The sequence below is a fragment of the Branchiostoma floridae genome, unplaced genomic scaffold (assembly GCF_000003815.2).
Source record: "Branchiostoma floridae strain S238N-H82 unplaced genomic scaffold, Bfl_VNyyK Sc7u5tJ_1520, whole genome shotgun sequence".
NCBI lineage: Eukaryota > Metazoa > Chordata > Leptocardii > Amphioxiformes > Branchiostomatidae > Branchiostoma > Branchiostoma floridae.
Window position 1 is genome coordinate 98,087 of NW_023365742.1, and position 22,446 is coordinate 120,532.

Sequence of the window (22,446 nt, forward strand, 5' to 3'; positions counted from 1 at the left end):
CTGTCTGGTGGAGAAGCGTAGGACCGCTTAGGATTAAAACTTTATGGCTACTTTTTTTAGGTCTTCTTTCCGTGTAGTTTAATGCACAGCTCTTACTTGGATCAATGGATGTCTGATCCTATAACACATCCGAAGTTACAGCACCCCCCGTTAACGTTACTGACAACGTTAACGTTACAATATATCACACTGATGACTCTCACTCATGGTGTGTTTTTTTTAAATCTTTTTTAGAGTCAGTTCATTCATGTACAAAGAGTAACGAATGAATAACTTTTTCTTCTTCTTTGGGTTAACGCAAACGCCTTCAGCATGTTGAAGATAATGCTGCTTATATTCAAAGATAAGCCGTTCAAACCGTTCAAAACGTGTCAAACGTTGCATAGGTTTAATCATAGAATGGCAATTCAAACGTTAGAAAGAAGAAAGTATTAAACGTTAACGCATCTGTTCCTTCCTGGTCGCTTATACCAAGGAGCTTAATCACGGGCTTCGTTGAGAAACCAAAGACACTGGACGCCTGGACTATATCAAAAAGCATAGCGCGTCAGAAATTATGTCTCTATCGTATTCGACAAGCGGGTATAAAGAAGCAGTAAGGGGTAATCAGGTTTGATGACTCAGAGTCGCGTCCATTGCGATTGGGGGTTACCACCATAATTTATAAACTTGAAGAGAACATGAAAGATTGGCACTTTGCATGCACAACAAATGTAAATTTTTCATCAAAAGTTACTTTACATTCATTTGTTATGTTATTTTTGCGTTTAAGATAGACAAAGTGCGGAAAATTGGCATTAGTACCCCTCCGTACGAGTGGTATCTTCGTTACTTTCACCACACGCCAGAATCCAAAATCGACAGTATGGCGGGTTTGAGTTCTGCCGCCGTTCAACTACAACCAACACAACTAGATGGACAGAGCGTCGACCCAAACCTACTTCAGAAGTTGGAGGAAGCATCCAATACCATTTTGGTAAGATTTTATTTCTCGAAATCATGGTAGACTCGAGAAGGCTTCGCTCTGTCCGAGTCTGTCGCTTGGCTTGGGTATGAACTCGAAAATGCCCCCACCCCCCCCCCCTCCCCAAAGTACCGGGTTCCACACTGGTGTTCCAGTGCAGAATCAATGGTTGAATCGCCCAGTGCTGAAGAAAGTTCAGGTATTCACATGCGCTGGAATACCTAGGACTGTCTTCACTTTCTACCAGACGTGAACAAGTGTGCCTAAAGTTTGCCCAATCCCTCATGGACTCTGAGTTTAGGGACTGGCTACCCCCATCAAGGGTACAGATCACAGGAATGGCGACTCGCAAAATTACAACCACAAACTGTACTGCCAGAAAGCTAACGCTAGCGTTAACACCAATCGGTATTTAAAGTCCTATATTCCATATCTGACACGCCTTATTATTCAGCATGATCAGTGATTTGTTGTTTTTGTAAATTTGATTACAAGATACATATCGTTTCTAAGTAAATGTCATGTAAATTAAATCTTTAGGTTATACTGCTTATATTTGCTGACAATCAGAAATGTTCTTAACATGATTGTAAATTGGTTTTGATTCAGTGGCAACGCTGCAATTTCCAGTAAAGTTAAATTGTATCTTATGGTACTATGCCTGGCCGGTGGGGATGGGGGCATAATGCGTTGTTTTTCCACTTCACAACAATGGAATCCCTTTAATATTTTATAGTAATATACTATACTACATTGTAGTAGTATATAATATACTAGTAGTTGTAGTATTTGACACCCTCTGTCATTGCAAAATTAACCCATTTTCATGGAAGCGCAGCTCGTTGGTTTGGGTTATTTTTGCCAGCCCCTCCATTATACTAAAAAATTCTGGGGAGAACCCTGAGTTTGTCTGAAGGGTAGTATTGCTGATGTATCAATGTATGATGCAGCTGCTGCCACAATCAAACCTCAAAGTCAAAAGTTGCTAACACAATTACAATTGAGAAAAGTATTATCTGCAGAATCCAAACACTTATCATTGAGTTTGACATTGACCTTATGTTTGTTGCTATCCAGGCTTCCCCATCAGCTGATCAGAGACATGCTGCTGAGCAGTTCCTTCTGGACTTCCGCAAGACCAAGACTCCGTACACAATCTGCTGTTGTTTGATGGGTAAGATACCAATATGCAAGCTCAGACAAGTATTACAAAATACACTAAGGCACATGTTACAATACACATGTCCTTTTAGTACTATATGTATGCTTCATGATGGCCAGCCTCAGCGAAGTCTGGTATGCGGCGTGGATGAGTGAGATTTTGTGGCAGTCTACAGTACTACAGCGTGCAGCTGTGGAACTGTGAAACAAGCTTCCTCAGGAAACACGTTTTTCACGAAGTTCAGGACATTTAGGCACCAATTACACCTAATGGCTTAGTGATGCTATTTTTACAGCTATGTTGTTATTTATTGTTATTGTGCTGGTTCTATGTATGCGCATATATATGCCCAGGATTGCCTGAAAAACAGGTCTACGCTGACCTGAGATGTTTTGTTCCTGGTAAATTAAATAAAGTGAAGTGAAAGATGCATCATAAAAAGATGTCAGCTTACTAGTAAGCTGCCATATTCTTGACATCCATGTGTTCAAAAGATAATAAGATGTCTGTCATACTAATTTGTGTTTATCAATATTTTCAATGCTCCAAAACTGTGTTCGTGCCAAGCCAACATAACGTGCCGCGCACTAACTGACTTCCAGGTTCCACAGGTACATTGTAACTCTGGACATGGAAAGAAGTTGACTGTCATGTCATTGTGTTTGAGACATGACATCATTTGTTTCAGGAGTTTTTCAGTACTGTACTTCCTATGATAACTGCTGGGACGAGAACATATCAAATTGGGCAAAATTTTGTGTTACAATTCCTGGATATCAGAAACAGCATGAAAATGCCAAAGCAAGAATCCCTGTTCCAATTTCTGAAGAGCTCCATTCAAATTACTAATGTAGTAGGTTGCAATTGTGTTATTCTGATATTCAACTTTATTTTAAGTGTAGCATCCCCAAAATTTTTTGGGTGCACCAGTGCACCTAATCCCAAAAATGAATTTTGATCCCTGCCAGTTGATATTGATAAAGAACCTGATGATAATGATTATGATTCATGTAATAGTACTAATACTGTAGGTCTCTTGTAAAATGTGTTGAGAAGCAATCAGCTTATGCTGTCATGTTTCCTCTTTTCAGAGCAAACCAGAAACGACTATGTGATATTCCAGTGTGCATGCACATTGAAAGAAGCCATCTTACGGGAATGGACGCAACAGTCACCTCAAAACATCCACACTCTCAAAGACTTTCTCATGCAGTTTGTTCTGAACAGGCCAAGGTATGTATATAGTTCTAAAGCCATGTACGGTACTATTACAGTACATGTACTTTGTGTCATATTCTTGAAATGCTGACATGTTGTCATTTTGAATATATGAATGTCATCCTTGTGTATCAGTTCTGAGGTTCTGAGAGGATGTCATCCATATACATGGCCCGATACAAAAAGGACTTCGAGCACTGTGCAATAAGATAGGCGTCGCCTCTTTATTCAAGTTATCATATACAAGTGCATTTTGACGATTTTTTTATTTCCCAAAGCCTGGCAGTGTATGTACGTGAGGAAATTGTCCTGACGGTAGCGGTCATCGTGAAGCGGGGAACGTTAGGCACGTCTGCTGACGACAGGAACCATTTCATCAGCCAGCTGACAAAACTCATCCATGCTGACAATGGAGCTGCAGTGAGTTTGTTTTGTTTGTTAACTTTGAACCTTTATTTATTCATGAAAGCTCAGATCGGCCTGCAGGCCGCTTTTCATTGAGGTCATGAGGGAAGAGGCAAGGTTCAGACAAAGTATATACCGTATATTCTCGATTAAAGTACGCACCCCAATTAAAGTACGCACCCCCGATTTGGGGCAAGTCTCAGACAAATTTGCCTCACTGAAACGTAAAATAGAAAAACCTGAATAAAGTACGCACCCCATTTCCTGCGATCTTGAACACCTTTTGCACCAGACAAATTCAAAATTCACTGTGTTTAATCTCTTTTCCGACGGTAATTTTGCCTAAATCAAGGACTTCTAAATATATGAAAACGCTGTTGTTGTCTCTTCCGGCAAATTATTCGTCTCTGCGAACTTGTGAATCGGCTACGGAAAGTTACAAAGTTCTCAAATTTGGCACTGCAGCGCCTGATTTACAGTTCATTTGAACATGAAAATATCCTGAATAGTTTTCCATCCTTCCAAGAACTGATCTTGATCTTCATCCACTTCAAAGAAAACAATGTTTGTGCTTTCCGACCGTCTTTTAATTTGTGAAGAAATTGCCGCCGAAATGCTTCTGGAGAGGTGGCCTGCTGCTTGTGATGTTCCATTAGTAGCATGGGTAACCATGCTGTTTGTTGACAAAAAAACAGAAATGCCTTATACTTTCAAAATTGATAAACTTACAATCAACTTCTTTTGAGTATCTATCACCTTTATTTAAATGACAAGAACAAAAAAAATTGACGATTTAAGGAAAAAAAATAATCACCGCTCAGAAAAGTTCTACCCATACAATAGTAGTCTGTCCCAATGACCTCCATGACCCCAGCGCCATCTTGGATTAGTCACGCGATCACGCGCGGCACGTAAACAAGCCATTTTTTTCAAGATTTATCATCCCAAATCGATGTCTCCACGGCTTCAAAATTACATGGTCATTTGGCAGGGATCCAGTACCATGTGGCATTGTAATTTGAGTTTGTTTCTGCAGACACAAGCTGTTGTATGGAGGCAAGAAGGGTGCGTTTCCATACACGTTCCATGTGTGCTGTGTGTTACGCCAAGGAGGTGGTTAGGCTAATTTCAGCACCTTTTCCCGTTTTGTCCGGAAGCCAACCTCAAATAAAGTACGCACCCCGACTTTGGCAATGACTTGGGACACTTTTTGAATTTTGAAAAGTTTAAAAAGTGCGTACTTTAATCGAGAATATACGGTAACAGAGATAAGAGTTTACATCGTTTAGAGTCCTTATAAGTCCTATAAGTCTATATACACAATTTACATATGTACAAAATACATGATAGAAACTGCTACATGATTCAAGTCCGTTCATTTTGACATATGTCTGGTGGTAGACTGTTCCAGATGGTGGGTTGGCTCTTCTGAAGGTTTTTTGCTGGGGTTTGGGAACAGCAAGTTGATTGCTTGTGCTTTTCCTGGTTGTTCTTGTGCTTTGGTCTCGGCAATAGACAGACATCTGGTGCATGTAGGGTGGGAGTTTGCTGTTCAGAGCTTTGTAGACGAGTACGGCATCTTCGCTTACTTGACTGACCCTAGCTAAGAATTGCCAACCTAGCCATTTTTTAAACAAATAATGAAATTGTCAGACAGAGTCTATGATTGCTGTTGTATTTGTATTGCAGCGAGTGGTGGGCCTTTCTACCCTGGCTGCTTTACTGACTGAGTACGGAGGGAATGGGAAAGGGACAGACTTTGGCCTCTCCTGGGAATTCCACTTGCGCTGTAAGAAAGTCTTTGAGGTGAGTATTATGTTCAGGTTCAGGGTCAGATTCAGGTCCAGAGGATTAAAATCATGTCTGGACTTTAGAGTCTGGAACTGAACCCTTGGCATATGTTGGCATAAATTTTACATGTTGTAGCAAAATCTACATTCAAAATAGAATAGAATAGTCTCAAAGTCTCATATAGATGTACTGTCAGTCAGTAGTAAACACAAAAGCTCAATGTTTTTGTCTTTTTCCAGGCTAAGTGCAAATTTCACAATCTATAGAAGGTTGCAAATGGTTTAACAGACACAAAGGAGAATGTAAACGAAGGTTTTACCTGTGACTGGTTCCTGATGTTAAGTGTTTGTTTGGAACTTTATGTTGTTCAGTTATTAACATGATCATAGATATTATATAAATATTTCCATACTTTATAAGAGGAGTGAAAAGGCTCTACACACATGTATGGCACAAGATTGCACATTAGCCTTCCCTCAACCGAGACGAGGGCCGGTCACCTTTGACCCATTGCTTATGTCATACTACTGTTCAGACCACGTGACATACACATTCATGTAGACGTCATTGCATCAGATGACTGATTAAAAGCTTGCCAGTAATCATACGTCTGTGCAGAAATGGCATATAAAATCTCTGCAATGTTTGTGTTTGTTTCCGTTCTCAGGACAAAGAGCTGCTGACTGTGTTTATGGTTCTACTGGAGGCCCTCCAGCAGCTGGCAGGTCTGGACAGTGTGCCTGCTGACTGGGAGACTCTGGCTCTCATCGCCAAACTGCTGGCACTGGCTGAGCAGATCCTCACCTGGAGATTCTCACTACCACTGTATATCCTTATTGGCATGGCCTCAGGGGCGGAGTGGAACTTCATTCTTTGCTTTTAGACAGGATATGTCCATAGCAACATAACCAACATAAAAATTAATATAACAACAACAATGATAAAAGAAACAATATGAGAAACAATGATAAAACTACAATGACAGACAGAAACAATATGTGAAACAATAGATACACCTACAGACTACAGTAGTTTACACCTGACCTGAACATGTACTTAATACGTAAAAAGAAGGCCGTTTTTTTGTCAGTTTATCATGTCTTTTTTAGTGGTATACTTAAATTGTTACAGTATGTAGGCACACAGCCCTAGGCGAAGGTATTAAGTAACTTTTTTTATATTTCCATACGAATAACATGATAACATCAATTCCTGTTTCCCAGACCTTATGATGAAAAGAGAAGACATTTGTTTAATTTTTACTAGCAAGCAAAATGCTGAAGAAACCTTAACAAATGGATTACTGCAGAAGCGTTTCCTGAGTGACTTGTCTGAAGCCAGGTGGAACAGTCCGTTCCGCCCACCCAATCAGTGGAGAGAGCTGGTCGTGGGGCGTGGCCTGGTCATCCACCTCTTCAAGGTCAGGGTTCACTCCTACTCTCATTCTAAAGTCATTGTTGCTGGGGATTGGGTTTCTTGATTGGGGAAAAGGAGATAGTTGCAGTAACTTATTAAATTCTCAGTTGGGAAAACTGCAGTGATGCAATGAAAGACCATACCCCCATGAATGGCTATACATATAGAATACAACACGGTGTATTCCGTATCACCCGAGGTGCCAGCCCAACCACGGGTCGTATCGCCCAAAGGTCGGAGGGGGATCCGACCCATGGGAGGGCTGGGGCCGAGGGTGATGCGGAATACATCATGTGGAATTTGTCTATGTCATACCCACCTGAAAAAAACACATATTTCGATGCGAAATGCACCAGAAGTTGTGAAAATGTTGTGTCCTCGAACAAAAGATTATTGCCGTATTCACTCCGTTCAAAATAGTTTGATTTACTCGAAGAAAGCCAGTGTGATACAACTTAGAACCCGTGTGATACGGAAAGTTATCACACGGTCCAGAACACCCGTATCGAACGTTCTCGCGTCACAGGTATGACATAAAGTAGAATACCTCACAGTATCAGCCCTCAGATTCTTATTGTTGAGTTCGCTTCTAGAAATCAATGTGGTTGTCGTATCTAGGTCACTGAATTTCAAATATATGGTGGAAAAATAGCATATGGCACTGTTTGTTTTTGCAAGATTATAATACATGAAGGACTACCAAAAAATTCCTTTTCTTATTTGCCTTGTTTCTTCATATACACAGAAAACTTTCTGTTTTTGAGAAAACATTTTGTCCACGGGTTCGGAATTCCTTTTTTCAGCATTTTTTCTTGAAATAAGATAATTCTTATTGGAGTAGTAGTAGAGAAAAATCCTAATATTTTCTTAAACATAAAAGAAATTATAAAAGCACAAGAAAAACAAAAATTTTGACTTAAATTTCTATAATTTCTTGAGAGTCAAAATCATTTTGAGAAATATTTTAAATCTCTTTACTCACAAAATCAAGATAGTGTTCCTTGTTCTGAGAATTTTCATGGGAAGAATCTTCAATTTATGGAGGCAGCAAGAGCAGTCATTATGCAGGTACTTTTTGTCTTGCTTTTGAACATCAATGAGTGCTCCTTATATGGCACAAGCTTTCCCTTTGGACTACATGAAGTGGGTGACGGTTAGTGGCCATACCCCTAGTACTAATACTGCATAAATATTCGTGGTGGTTTTATGTTCTCATTTTTTGTGGTAGACACTTCACCGCAAACTTAAAACCACCGAGAACATTTTTCCATGGCAGTAATAGACTGCAGTGCATGGTGATACCGCGAAATTAAAACCACCGCGAACAGTCCTTTTCCCCCGCTACCGCAAAATTTAATCCCCGCAAAATGCATTTACAGTAGTAAGAATCTATCCCTGCAGCTATATGGACATGTACAGAACCATGCTGAGCTGGCCCACACGTGTCTGCAGTGTCTGTTGTCCTGATGTTGGTATTGTTGTCTATCCCTGCAGCTATATGGACATGTACAGAACCATGCTGAGCTGGCCCACACGTGTCTGCAGTGTCTGTAGTCCTGATGTTGGTATTGTTGTCTATCCCTGCAGCTGTATGGACATGTACAGAGCCATGCTGAGCTGGCCCACACATGTCTGCAGTGTCTGTAGTCCTGATGTTGGTATTGTTGTCTATCCCTGCAGCTGTATGGACATGTACAGAACCATGCTGAGCTGGCCCACACATGTCTGCAGTGTCTGTAGTCCTGATGTTGGTATTGTTGTCTATCCCTGCAGCTATATGGACATGTACAGACCCATGCTGAGCTGGCCCACACGTGTCTGCAGTGTCTCCTGCAGCTCGTCTCCACCACTGGGGACATCTTCCCTGACCACAAGACTCGCGCTGACTTCCTCAGTCCCTTCATGGCAGGTTTCCTCCATTTAACTCAGAGGTAGGAAACAAACAATTTAGGGTTGGGTGAGTACTGAAAAATCCACTTGCCCTATAGGGTAGGAACAGAAGAAATCTACTGGCCGGAACTTAATTTTTGGTGGCCTGAATTCAAATGACGTACTTCATATACTATGATATACATGGGCATTTTCACTCGTAGCAAGGAAATTCTTTTATGAATACTATAGCATAACATGTAACATTGCTCTAGTCTTTTTTACTTCAAAATGTCTGAGCAACCAAGGCAATTAATTGGTATGGCCTAGGCTATGATCTTTTGAGATGCAAATCAAGGACACCAACATGGCATCAGCACCTGCCTACTTGATTCACAAGAAGGTGACTAAGAGAAACACCCTATATTGTACTGAATCACTTGTCCATATCTCAAGTATAACCTGTTTTTTCTATTGAATGTGTCTATAGAAACACACTAGCTGAGTACGAGGTGTTGGGTGTGGCTACCCTGGCCTGCCGCCTGCTCACAGTGTTTCCCAGCAAGCACCTGGGACAGGTTTCTTCTGAGCAGCTCCAGGCTTTCCTCACCAGGACATGCCAGCTCACATGCTCATTCTCTTACCTGGCCATGCACCAGAAGGTCAGCTTCTTTCTTTGTTTTTGTTTGTTTGTTTGTCACATGAAATAGATACATACCTTAGTCTTATGAAACAAAATGCTTATAGGTTATCAAAATGGAATTAACTGTTAGATAATCTTTTTAGATGGTAAGATATTTTTCATCACATGTATTACAACATTAACGTAAATGAAAACCATACATGTGCTTGTCTTTACAGCAACTTACTAGGTAAATGCTAGAAATGAAAATATAAAAAGACAAAGAAGTTGTAATTGTTCACTTATTTTAGTTTATTGAAGTTATTACATGCAATATAACATGTAATATTATTGTTTTATTGTTATCAATAAGATTGTAAAACCATTACTGTCACAATGAGATTGTTTCAGATCTTCCTTCCATTCCATCATCCTTTCACCAATTCCTTCCTTCGTCGATGAAAATTAGACATCCAGGTAATAAGATATGCCAAAAAGCAGTTATTCAAGCAACTGGATATGATCTTGGAAACAGTCAGACATTTCAAATAGCATCCACCACCTTTTGTCAGTGACACTGCTATCTGAAATGTGCACACCCAGCACCTCATACTCAGCTAGTGTGTTTCTGCAGATACAAAAACATGTTACAGGTCACTAACGAAATATAGTGGATACTATCTGAAACGTCTGACTGTTTCCAAAATCATATCCAGTTGCTTGAGTAACTGCTTTTTGACAATTCCTTTCTTCCTTTTATCAATTCCTTGTAGGCAGCAGAAGAGGAGAGTCTGTATGATGAAGGGTTGGAACAGCTGCTGCAGATGTGGACAGCACTGTGGGACAGCAGGGACAGCTTCCCACCTGCAGCACAGCTCTGCCAAACCTATACTCCAGAAATCTTCCAAACATACCTGCAGAGCCACCTGTCAGCGGCTGATGGTACTGCAGGCCAGGTAAAGCACTCCTTTATATAGGACATTGAAGTTTACAGTATGTCACCTGATTACATCACGAACCACAGATTCTGAATGAACATGTTGCTGTACATACATATACATGTATACTGGTATACACAAAAAATTATTGAGTCTTTTTGAATCATTTGTTTAAAGTTTCATAGTTGGCCATTATAGAACTTTATATTGAAGCTTGAAGAGAATCGCAGCAAGGTTTATAATTAGATTTTGCTGGCATTTTACATGTAAATATTTTGTGCATCCAACAGTTTTCTGCTCACCTGAATTTTAGGTTTGGTAAAACATCGTTACTTATTAAATTTCCAAAACATCAGAGCCATGTGACACCTGGTCTAAAATTAGACAGAAAACTGACACGTCATGTTTTGGTTTGGAAGGCGGGGTCCTCGGACGATATGGAGGAGATCCGAAGCGAAGACGAGGACGACCGCGAGCGCTACTCCGCCCAGCTGTGCTGTGTGGGGCTGCTGGGAAGGATGGTGCCGTCCCACGCCATGTCCCAGCTCACACGGTCAGTCAGTAACCACGTGCTGAGGGAGCCGGCAGGCAGCTCAGGTTTACTGGTGTACATGTAGATGTTGTCAGGCAGCAAAGTAGGAAATGTAGCAACCACAATTTATGAGCCAGGAATTTTGTAAGAGGGAGAGAAGAAAGACCATTAGACCTGAGTGACAAAGATTTTTAATTAAAAACATTTGATCAGAGAAGCTCTATTTCCTTGATGTTAGAGCTTGATGGACATAATCTGGTGGTCTATTATTTCCAGTTTGATTTCATTGGAATTTTGTTTCAATTGGTTGACTGTTAATTAAGGGTAAATGTCCCACTTACACATTTTTAATTACAGATTCAAGTAAAAATCCACCCACACCCCTTTTTTATCATGTGATGGCAGTTGACTCCTATGTTTGCTTCTGCTATCCGTCTGGAGACCAGCACATTCAAACCATTTGGTGGTGACGCCAGTTAATGAGCGAATCAAGGAATAGGTTCTAGAGCAATTGTTTGATGACAAGAGGCCTTCTGCAATCGGATGGAGGGCTTGCCCGATGTTGGAAACCCCTGTTCGACGATCGCTTGAACCATTCCATAATTTGCTTGTGTGTAGGGACCAATCAGTGCCTGCGTCCAAAATTTGGACAATACCAGACGTTAACATGGTCAAGGTTCCCAAACGGAACAGCTGAGAAGCGATATTTACAGTGTATAATGAATGTAAGAGCTAGAAGTGACCAGGCTAAACAGCTATGGTTTGAAACACAGTCTTATCCAATAATCCTTGAATGCGTATGATTGACTCCCTGAATGCAGCCTCCTGTGTGAGAGGACATCACAGCTGCAGTTGGAGCTGAAGAACTCTGCAGGTTCCCAGGAACAGATGAACAGGCTCTACAGACTGTACGATGATCTACACTGGCTGCTGCTCATAGCAGGTACGCAGGTTTAGCTATTAGCTTGAAAGTTTATCTGTATTGGTAGAAGTCATTCTAAGTAAAGTTGAACTGAGGAAGAAGAAAGGAGTATTTGCTGCCATTTACAACCCACCCAGCTGAACAAAATGATGTGACTGCAGTGACATAACTAACATTCAAATGGTACCCCTGTATGATACTCTCTTCATTATTAACTTACCTGGTGTAACAAAGCAGGCCAGTTTATAACTGTCCGTCCATTGTCTAACTACAAAAAGAATGCAGTAAAAAACTGTAAAATCCTTTATAATGCATAATGCACAAAGGAAAAATATGCTGACATTTTCCTACATAGTATGCTGGGCTTGCCTGAAAAATAAGCTGATTCATTATCTGAAGCTAAGATTACTCGTGTGCACATTTCAATTAGAGACAAGTGATAATTATAAACCAAGTTATTTTGTCCTGAATGTCTTCTGTGGTACACTTATGTTGATTGGTGTGCTGTGACTTTTATTCCATCAGGCCACTTTCTCGCTGACCAATCAGAAGGCGAGGTTCCAGTCATTCCTTCAGAACTGATGGAACATTCCATCGCCCAGTCTCAGATGGGGGTGTCTGAAGTAGGGGCCACTCAGACAGAAATGGTGTGCTCTCTACATATAGATAGGATGTCCCAAACTAGTAATGACAAGTGTGATGATATAGTCAGGTAAGAGTTCTTCATACTGACTAAATAAATGTAAATTTTTTATTGGCTTTTTACACGTACATGTCCCTGCAAACAATAACTCAATTTAAGTGGTAACCCAACCTGAGATTCTACCCTATCTACAGGGATATGGTTGCATTTCATTTTTAGTTTTCAGTTTCCTACATGTACTTATTTTTCCTAGCATATTAGGATAGATGTGTAACCCAAATTGCACAATTATTTTTATGTTCAAACAGTTCTAGCACAGTGCAGTTGATTAACATTTTCCCTTTGGTTTTGTTTCTAACTGTCGCGATGTGTTCCCATGTTTTCTCCAGACTGGTGAGTAAGGTGTTCAAGTTGAGTGAGTTGGAACGTTACGCAGTCCAGGCCCAGTTGGACCCTCTCCTGAGCCCAGAGTTGAGCAGGGATATTGTCTGGTTCTTCCAGCGCTGGGCCCGACCGTACCTACTTATGCAGGAGAAACACTACCCACAGGTACATGTGCATGTATGCACCAATAAAGCCTGCTTTGTAATCACACTGTAGTTAAACTCAGTAAGTCAGATTGCTTTCATACATTTGTGTGATCGTACAGAAATCAAAGTCTGATTCAAGCAGCCATAGACTTCATAATTTGAATATGATGCACATCATAAAAGTAATCAAAAGACAACAAAACACACAAAAGATAGCAAAAAATTTTCTTATTTTATGCAATGTGGAAAGAGGATGTTACAAAAAATCATATATTACTATTAGTAAACCCATAAAACCACCTGAATTCAAGATTTTGCTTTTTTTGTGTCTGGCCAGGTTAGCCTTCCTTTGGCCTGCGCCTTTGGTCAAGGTTCCGACTCTGCCAGTCTGGCCGTCCAGACACTGGTCAACAAAGTGGTCAGCAACTTCCAGGTGTGGACATCAGAGGGAGAGGTGACAGAGGACACAGTCCAGTTGTTTCTCACACTGACTGAGAACAGAGACAGGTACGACTGTCACAATGTTTACAGACACTGCACAGTTCTTTTATATCTCTGTCCTATAGAATGTTGCCAGATCCAAGAGACCATAGCCTCGTCACACCTGATTAGCCTCCTTGTGTCTTTTTACTGATAGAAAAGAATCTGAACGCCTGTACTAAATCCTAATTCCTGCCACATTTTACAATCTTTTCCCCAGATGTCTAGAAGTGGTGAAATGTGAGAAGCTGTGGTTCCTAGCCATGCAGCAGTTTAGCGAGCCCTTTGTGCTGCTGGCCGCCAACTGTCGCAGACACCTGATGAAAGCCGTACTCTTTGCTGCCTCTGCCATGTCGGCTGAAGTCCGTGCACGGTACTGGACACAGGTTTGTATAAAATATTGACTCTGTAGGTCAGCGCTTGGATTTCTCTCAACAACGAGGCTGGTAATTTCCTATGAAGCCTTTTGGAATGTTAACTCTAGTGCTTATCATATAATCAGATTGTTTGCACTCTTATTAAGTACAAATGGTCTCAATCGTGATGTTTATGACTAAGTGGGTAGATACGCAGCAAATTACTCCGCGTGACCTACCCCACGACCTACCTTGCTTGGCGACTTTAGTCATTTCTGGAGATAACTCAAGGTAAAAAAAGGCACTTGAATAGCGTAGAAAAACTTTTAGTCCATTCCTGAGTCCAGGCCGTTAAAGTCCACTTGTGCATGTATATTGGGCCAAAATCAAATTGAGTTCAAACAGATTCTATAATCTTTTGTTTGTTTTTCTCCTGTGGCAGACCATGCAGCCGTTGCATGACCGTTTCCAAGCCATGGCTCAGAGGAGAGTGTCGGGTGGGCATGACGGGCTCCTACAGGTCAGGAACTTGTTAGAACTCCTGTGCGGTGTGGCCGAGGCCTCACGCGTGGACAACACGTCGCTGGTGTTCTCAACCATATACCCTCGTCTCAGGGACAGTGTCCGTCTCCTGGACACCTTTCACAACTACCCCGAGATTGTTGTTCTAGTCTTAGATGCCTTCAAGGAAACCATTACAAGACAACTTTGCTACCTCAGTCAGGTAAAATCACTGTCTGGATTAGATTACTTTGTTGAAAAATCATTTTCTATTGATTTCCTGCTTGATTCTTTGTTTGTGATGTTTTAAAATAAAATCCCTGTGGTTTATGAGAACGACAATTTTTGCCACATTTTCAGATGTTGCTCCCGAAACAGGACGCTTGATCTGAAACAATTGTGCTAATCCTGGCATTAGTGTCAGATTGGTCTATATGGCTTAGAGCCCAGAGTTCCTGGGTCCCCTGACGTGCTTTAATATTGTGCCCTCAGGAACGGCACTTAACAGGAATTTCTTCACTTCACTCTGATTGGGTGCATAGCTAAAGCTATCAAGTACCTAGCTAAACACCCTGGGGAATAACACCCCAGATTTGTACTGAGGAGTACAGGCTGCGTATCTGGGCAGATGTATCCCTTGGATTAGACTTTAAATGGAAGTTTGAGGAGAGCCACACCTTAAACGGTACACACTAGGGGTGGGGACCGGCACAGAAAGATCAGGTACAGGACCTGGTATGGTTCAGGTCCGGAAGATCAGGTCCGGACCTGAACCTGGACCTAATTATTTGTGGAAACTAGTGAATACTCAAAAGAATGGTCCATTTCTTTACAAAGGATTCTGTTTGGTGGAGTATCCAACGTCCATTAACATTTTAAAATCATGTCTTCACTAAGTGCCTCTGTTTTAGACCAAGTTTGACCGTAGAAGTTTGATTAAAATGACTATCAACTCTCCTCTACTAAGCTCTTGTTCTTTACTCGGACCTGGAAGCCCCAAAACACGTGAATGCCTGCCATTATATAATCTGTTCATTTTCGAATTGGTCCAACATTCGGTCCATTTATTATTTCAGGTCCATTTTTTCTGGACCGGTCCAACAATAAAAACCAGTTTTGTACTGGTACACCATACCGGTATCCACCCCTACCACATACCACACTTATCCAAGGAAAAATAGTGGGAATCATTTCAGGTGATGTCAAGGCAAATCTGCCCATATATGCAGCTTATACTGTTCAGTACAAATCTTGGCTGTTACCCCGCATTTTATCAGGCATGCAACACAAACAAACAAACAAACAAGTATAAATCTCATTGATGAATTAGCAGTGTGAATATTAAATATAATTAGCAACTTTATTTAGGACCAGGCAAGAAGTGCATGTGTGACCTTTGACCTTATGATTTTGTGACAGCACTTTTAATCTGTACCCCTATCCTTGAGCAGGCAGACTCCCTGAAGTTGTACGAGGTGACGATACAGCTCATCCAGAGCTACGCCCGACACCACGGCAGGCACAGGTTCACAGTTGATGCCAGCGCAGAGGAAGATGACTTCAATGACCTGATGTTACTGCTGGAGATGTTGACACAGCTGACCAACAAGGACTTTGTAGACTTTGGGGCCACAGGTACGTAACTGCACATTGTATTTATTATGTCATACCTGGGCTGTGATGGTGTTCGATACTTGTATTCCAGACAGAGTAATACAGGTTTTCACAGAGACTTCCATAGAATGTTTCAAACAGGCTTCCTGTGTGCAGTGCATGTATGTGCCAGTGTTGAAAATATCAGATTCAGATGCTAGAATTGATGTTGTTAGGATTTTTTGTTTGAAGACAACAGATTTTTCAAAATCAAGTGCATCTAGTCGTTTCACAGGACAGTTCACAGTGTCTTTAAATTTGTAATTGAAATAATAATATTGAAGACATGGTGTAATTTGTAAATGGACTCATCAGGTTTTATGAGTCAAGTTTATTTGTACACAACCATTTAGAGGTTTATTCAATCAATATTGTTGATGTCTATAATACATGTATGTAAAATGTTATAAGTTTGGGACAGCATCTCTAAGCAGCAACACCATAGCTGTAGTATAATTTGAACCAGTTAGAATTGCCTTGAGGAAGGTGACAGACAGTCACCGGAAGGTCGGTTGCATAGAATACATGTACTTTGCTGTGTATAAAAAACTTAGAAGCGCTGGTATTTCTATTGTATAGCTTCATCGTTCTACAATAATGATTATAGTAGTAACATAACAGAAACACCAGTATTTGTTCATGGGTGTGGCACTGCAACCAGACAGTGAAAACTGCAAACTTAAAGACATGCTGAATATTTAGATTTACAGAGACATGGCATAGTTAATGAGGAAATTCTATGTTTTCAGTAACAGCAAGTAATATCAGTATAGAGTGCTCTCCTGTACTATTGTACATGTAGGTCTAACAGTCCATATCAGTAACATACAGTAATATCAGTATAGCATTCTCTCCTGTACTATTGTACATGTAGGTCTAACAGTCCATATCAGTAACATACAGTAATATCAGTATAGCATTCTCTCCTGTACTATTGTACATGTAGGTCTAACAGTCCATATCAGTAACATACAGTAATATCAGTATAGCATTCTCTCCTGTACTATTGTACATGTAGGTCTAACAGTCCATATCAGTAACATACAGTAATATCAGTATAGCATTCTCTCCTGTGCTATTGCACATGCAGCCAGTCATTCAAGAATTTGTAAATTCATCCCTTTTTGGTAAGATGAGAAAGTAAAATTTTGAGATTTCATGAAAGAAGGATTCAAAAATAGAGAATGCTCAGTATCATTTGCAGGCTAATGTAATCTGTATCCATTCAATGTAAACCCACTGTCAATGATAATACATGTTGACTACCTGCAGATGACCCTGGTGCAGGGGAGCCAGCAGTGGTTCCAGCTGATGTGGTATTCTGTGGACTGGACTTTGTTGTCCCACTCATGAATGCTGAACTGCTCAAGGTAGGCTGGGCTGGGCCCAACAACAGACTCTTGTTGTGGTGTGGTGTGGTGTGTGTGGTGTGGTGTGGTGTGGTGTGGTGTGTTGTGTGGTGTGGTGTGGTGTGTTGTGTTGCGTTGTGTGGGGCGGGTGTAAGTGGGTGGGTGTACATGTATGTGGTGTGTGGGCGTGTCTGGTTGTACATTTATTGTTTGTGTGTGTGTGTCTGTGTGAGCACATCATCATCATGCATGCAAGTGTGTGTACAATTATGTGTTGATGTGTGTTACACCCCGTTCATACTAGGATTCGCATATCCGGATATTTCCGGATTCACAGTGAATACAGATGTATTACCAACATGTGTTATTTTCTCCCCTGTAGTTTCCCAGTCTGTGCCTGCAGTACTTTAAGCTGGTGTCCTTTCTGTGTGAGGTGTACCCAGAGAGAGTTCCCCAGCTCCCACAACAACTCTTCTCCAACATCATGGCTTCCCTTCAGCTGGGGCTGTCCTCGTATCCTCTACAGATAGTAGTTAATCCACAAAGTAAAGGAGCCGGTCTGTCAGAGGTTGAACCACTATCCAAAAGGTCAAACAGTGTCCAACTAGCCATTGAGATCTGCTTGCACTCAAACAGGGGGGAGAATTTCTTTTCAATAACAGTGTTGCGGCCGCTCCTCGTGATAATATTAACAGCAATATGAATATTTGAGGTGCTAAATGCTTTTAAAATGCTGAGCGACTTGTATCTTTATCTGGGACAATTCAGTGACGTCCCCGTGGGATGTTATCACCAAACAAAATGGAGGTCAATTAACACCTACATGGCAATGACAGTTTGATTAGTTACCATTTGGATGTTATAGCATAAAAGCAGCCTTTCTTCCGTAAATGATTTCTTTAGGTTGGCAATTATTCATATTGTAAGGTTCTTTAGGCACAATCAGGGAGTAATTACTTCAAATGTTTCATCAGGGTTAGAATGACTGGATCTGATTCTTGCTGCTACTTACGGCCAATGTAGGTGGCGCTGCAGCAGCAAGAATGCTGAAGTCATGAATAGAGATGAGGGGGGATACAATGCTTACATAACTTACACATGATTTCAGTACCTACTGATCTTTCTCACCAAGTAACATTGTCTTAAGATTCAACTGAACCTGCCAAAGTCAAATTTACTGAAAATGATTGATATTGCCATGCGCAATGTTGGTGAATTAACGACAGATACTTGTGCTCTAATGTTCAAGGCATGAGTACAATCCACTTCAACCAAAATGACCCTGTCGTAAACTCCAAATCCTCGCAAACTATAATTTTAAAATTGGCACAGGGTGACACACGGCCGCGGTTTGGTTGCAATAAGCAGTGTTTCTGTATCTAAGGGACCGGAAATCATGTGGCCGCTATGAACTATTTCTTATTGTTTAGGTCAATGGGAAAAAACCAAGGGACGGACAAAATGTGACCGCAATGGCCAGGTGGTCGCTATGCAAAGATGGCCGCTAATACAGGTTTGACTGTACAACATGATCACCCAACTTTTGTTAATTATGCAGAAGGTTTTGTGCTTAACTGAAATATTACCAGTGACTATGGAGAGGATGTACAGAAGTTATGTCTGGACACACTCGAGTGCCTGGCCATCCACTGTGTTAAATCTGAGTCTACAACAGGACAGGCATACATAGCCTTACAGCATTTTGTCCAGGTGAATAGTCTTATATCATTATAGGGTGTAGGTTTATGTCAGAAAATTAAGGACAGCTTAGAATGTAACCCTGTCTCTGGACCAAGAGCTGTAAGTTGTGCTGCTCAGCAGACATGTACACTACTGGAAAGGGTTGCATTGCTTAGGAAGGGATGTTAAGCCATGGTCCACTGTTCATTGTGTTTGTCAAAAGGGGGAATTCCCCCCGTACACTGAACCTGTAAATACAGTAGATACTCTGTACATAGTATCCGTTTTCTCTGTCACAACTAGTGGAAAATCTTCATTGAGCTAAGCTGGATAGAGATTACTTTCACTTTGTATCCTTTTTACTCGTTGTTCCCGTCAAAGCTTACCTAAAAATCAAAAAAAGAAACATCAAACAAATAACAATTAACTTTTGTCTTACTGAACCCCTCCCACCCTGTAGGTGGTCCTAGACATGCTGGTGCTACAACCTTTGAACCCTGACCTTTTAGACGTTCTTGGTGAGACCTTCTATGCACTTATCTGCTGTCACCAGGTTTGTACCATAGATAAGGCCATGTGATTTGATGACTTTATTGATGACATATGCATATCAATCACTCTGCATGCATATCAATTTTCATCTGGTTCCAAACGAAGCAGCTGCAAAGTAAGTTGATACATGCCATCAATTGAAGAACAAAATTAGAAAATGGATTGATGTTGTAAAATGCCAAAGTTAATTCCAAAGTTAAAAAAGAAGATGTGAAAGAACGAAAATGTTCAACCTTCTTAACCAATTAAATTTCATTATGTAGGCAACTTTTTGTACAAATTTGCACGATTTGGGGGTTGGGTTGGGATGTCATCCATATACTTTGTCTATGTAATTGAATCAACAGTTTCATTGCTGTCAACAGTGTTTACTGTATGTGCTGGCAATCAATGTGCATGTAACAAAGAGTCAATCATGCTGCATATGAAACATTTTCTACATTCATAATGAAGGTAACTTTTTTGCTAAACTATTTTTTACATGGTCACATTAATTTTGGGGTTCCATAAGGATGTCAGCCATATAAGTTACATGTACATGTAATCAAATCAACATGGCCTAAAGCTTTGAAAATATAGGAACAGTTGGTATCAAAGAAAATTTGATTCTTATCATCTTCAGTTATGCTTCTAAGAAGTCTTCTTTTCTTGTGAAGGATAATTTAGAGTGGAGCTTAACTATCACTCACATCACATATTTTTGAGTAAGTGCACTTTGATAATATAAACATATTGTACATGTAGTCCTTGAATCATCATGTCCTAAATACATGTTGTATGTTGCTGTGTTCTGTTTCAGGCGCAGTACACACAACTTGTACATCAGCTGGTACGATCACAGACAGACACGTCCACGGCTGAACGCCTGGCCGCGGCGTTCCAGCGCCTCACACCGCCCGACATTCCACTAAACATGGAGAAAACACACAGGAGCAGGTTCGAAGAACGACTACAGACTTTCGTGATGGACGTTCGCAGCATTCTGACTGTCAGATGACATCTTGTAAACAAACAAACAATGCAGGAAATGTTTTTATGCTTCATTGTGTTTTGCTGATATTCAGCAAGCCTGCTATGTGCACCGCTGCTACCAAAGAACCACACATAGTAGTAGTAGTATCCAGCATTTGATTATACTGCTACTGTGCTCCGTGACAAAGGGGTAAGCGGCAGTCTTCCTACCACGCTTCCATGCTGCTCTGTCCAGATGGTTCACCCTAGTACACCCATGTGACTTCAACAATGGACATATCTGCAAGTTTTGTCCTATGTCCTTTGGATGGACCTACACTTGCATTTTACAATTCCTTCAAACGGAACCTGCTTTTCTCTTGATAAATCATTTTATCAAACCATGGAACAGAGATCTACACAAATGCCACACTTGTGGATTGCCCAGCTTTTGATTTGTTTTATTATTTGGAAAGGTCTCATTTTAATCTGTTAGTTCATTAGGCAAAGTTGTTATCTGGACTACATGATCTTGTATGTGTAGTTGAAAGTGAAATTTCTGTATGTAATGTAAAATTTCTATTACAAATGGAAAGCATAACAAGAACACGCAGAGATGAACGTACACATTGGAAAGTAGTAGAGCTCTGGATATGCTTTAATATACTTTTTGTACATGACTGTATGTGCCTTGTCATTAATAATGCTCTTTTAGTCAGAATCTTCCCATGCATGCTGCAGTGCATACAGGCTGACGTCACAGCTGAGCCTTCCTAACATAAGAAGCACTGAAATAAGACCTTGTTTAAGTACTTACTCAAATTGCCTTCCCAATGTTCTCTCCACCAGAAAGTCACAAAACTCTACCCTCTAACCATGTAAAGAAAACAAAGTCAATCAGCTCAAACTCCGAGAAAATCTTCTATTACGGAAACCATACCTTTGACCCCAGTTTTCTCCCGTATCCGTCTTCACACCTGTCCTTACAACTATACTGGTGGCTAGTGTCACTTCTTTGCCGGCTGCACTCCTCGGCCAGCTTTGATACTGGATTTAGGAGAATTCTTGTACACAACTAGGTTAAACTTGCTTGCTTACGTTTCAGTGTCTATCAGACACCTTCCTCAGAGCTTCTGACTGAAGTTCTGCTTCGCACCGCTATATGTAGCTGACGTAGGTGGCATTTTTGCGGCGAGAACACTATCCCAAACGTGGCCAAGTTTGTATTGAAACATAAGCAAGTAAGTTTAACCTGGTTGTGTACAAGAATTCTCCTATATTCTACCAACCTGATGAAATTATTTTTGGAAGCTTTGATACTATCTAATTAAACTGCATAAGAAAGCTTGCAACCAAAAGAGGAAAACTTGCAACCCTATCTGTTCATTCTATCTCAAAAGTCTCCAGAGAGCATTTTCAAAGAAATGAGGGATTTTCAAGGATTTTGAGTTGGTTTTGAGCACTCCACTGTACAAAACGACTCTGACGTCTGCCCTGTACCCACTTGCTTGACATCTGTCTGTACTGTGTACAGGTACAAAATAAATGGCATTCCACAAGACTACATTTTCCTGAATTGTTATCAAGTGTAAAGGACATGTTTTGTAGGAAAAGTTGTGGGAAGGGCACTGAGACAGGCCCCCTTTTGTGGCAGTGGAAAAATCACCCAGGGTTCCTTTCAGTGATATGAGACACAAGGCCTAATGATTATGGTCTAGGGAAATTTGTTTTGGGTTTTTTCAACAAAATCTCATACTAGCCTGGGTACCATTCGGACAGTAGTTTGCTCCTATGTTCGCTTCTGCTCTCCGTCTGGAGAACTGTACATTCAAACCATTTGGTGGTAACGTCGGTTAATGAGCGAAGTAAGGAATTGGTTCTAGAGCATCCATTCAGTGATGACAGGCCTCCC

At 40.8% G+C, this 22,446-nt stretch overlaps 1 protein-coding gene across 1 annotated transcript; it reads left to right on the forward strand.

The window, feature by feature from the left end:
* Nucleotides 1-789: 789 nt before the first annotated feature.
* LOC118408007 (exportin-4-like) lies at nt 790-22,098 on the forward strand. The gene is made up of 23 exons (XM_035808617.1): nt 790-976; nt 2,042-2,138; nt 3,218-3,359; nt 3,623-3,764; nt 5,439-5,555; nt 6,208-6,367; nt 6,845-6,960; nt 8,730-8,887; nt 9,316-9,487; nt 10,221-10,403; nt 10,805-10,938; nt 11,739-11,860; nt 12,365-12,551; nt 12,872-13,031; nt 13,350-13,519; nt 13,713-13,878; nt 14,291-14,572; nt 15,801-15,984; nt 17,275-17,372; nt 17,734-17,864; nt 18,941-19,061; nt 19,492-19,584; nt 20,383-22,098. The coding sequence occupies exons 1-23, from the start codon at nt 866-868 to the stop codon at nt 20,578-20,580; spliced, it is 3,444 nt and encodes a 1,147-aa protein (XP_035664510.1). The 5' UTR covers nt 790-865; the 3' UTR covers nt 20,581-22,098.
* The last annotated feature ends 348 nt before the right edge of the window (nt 22,099-22,446 follow it).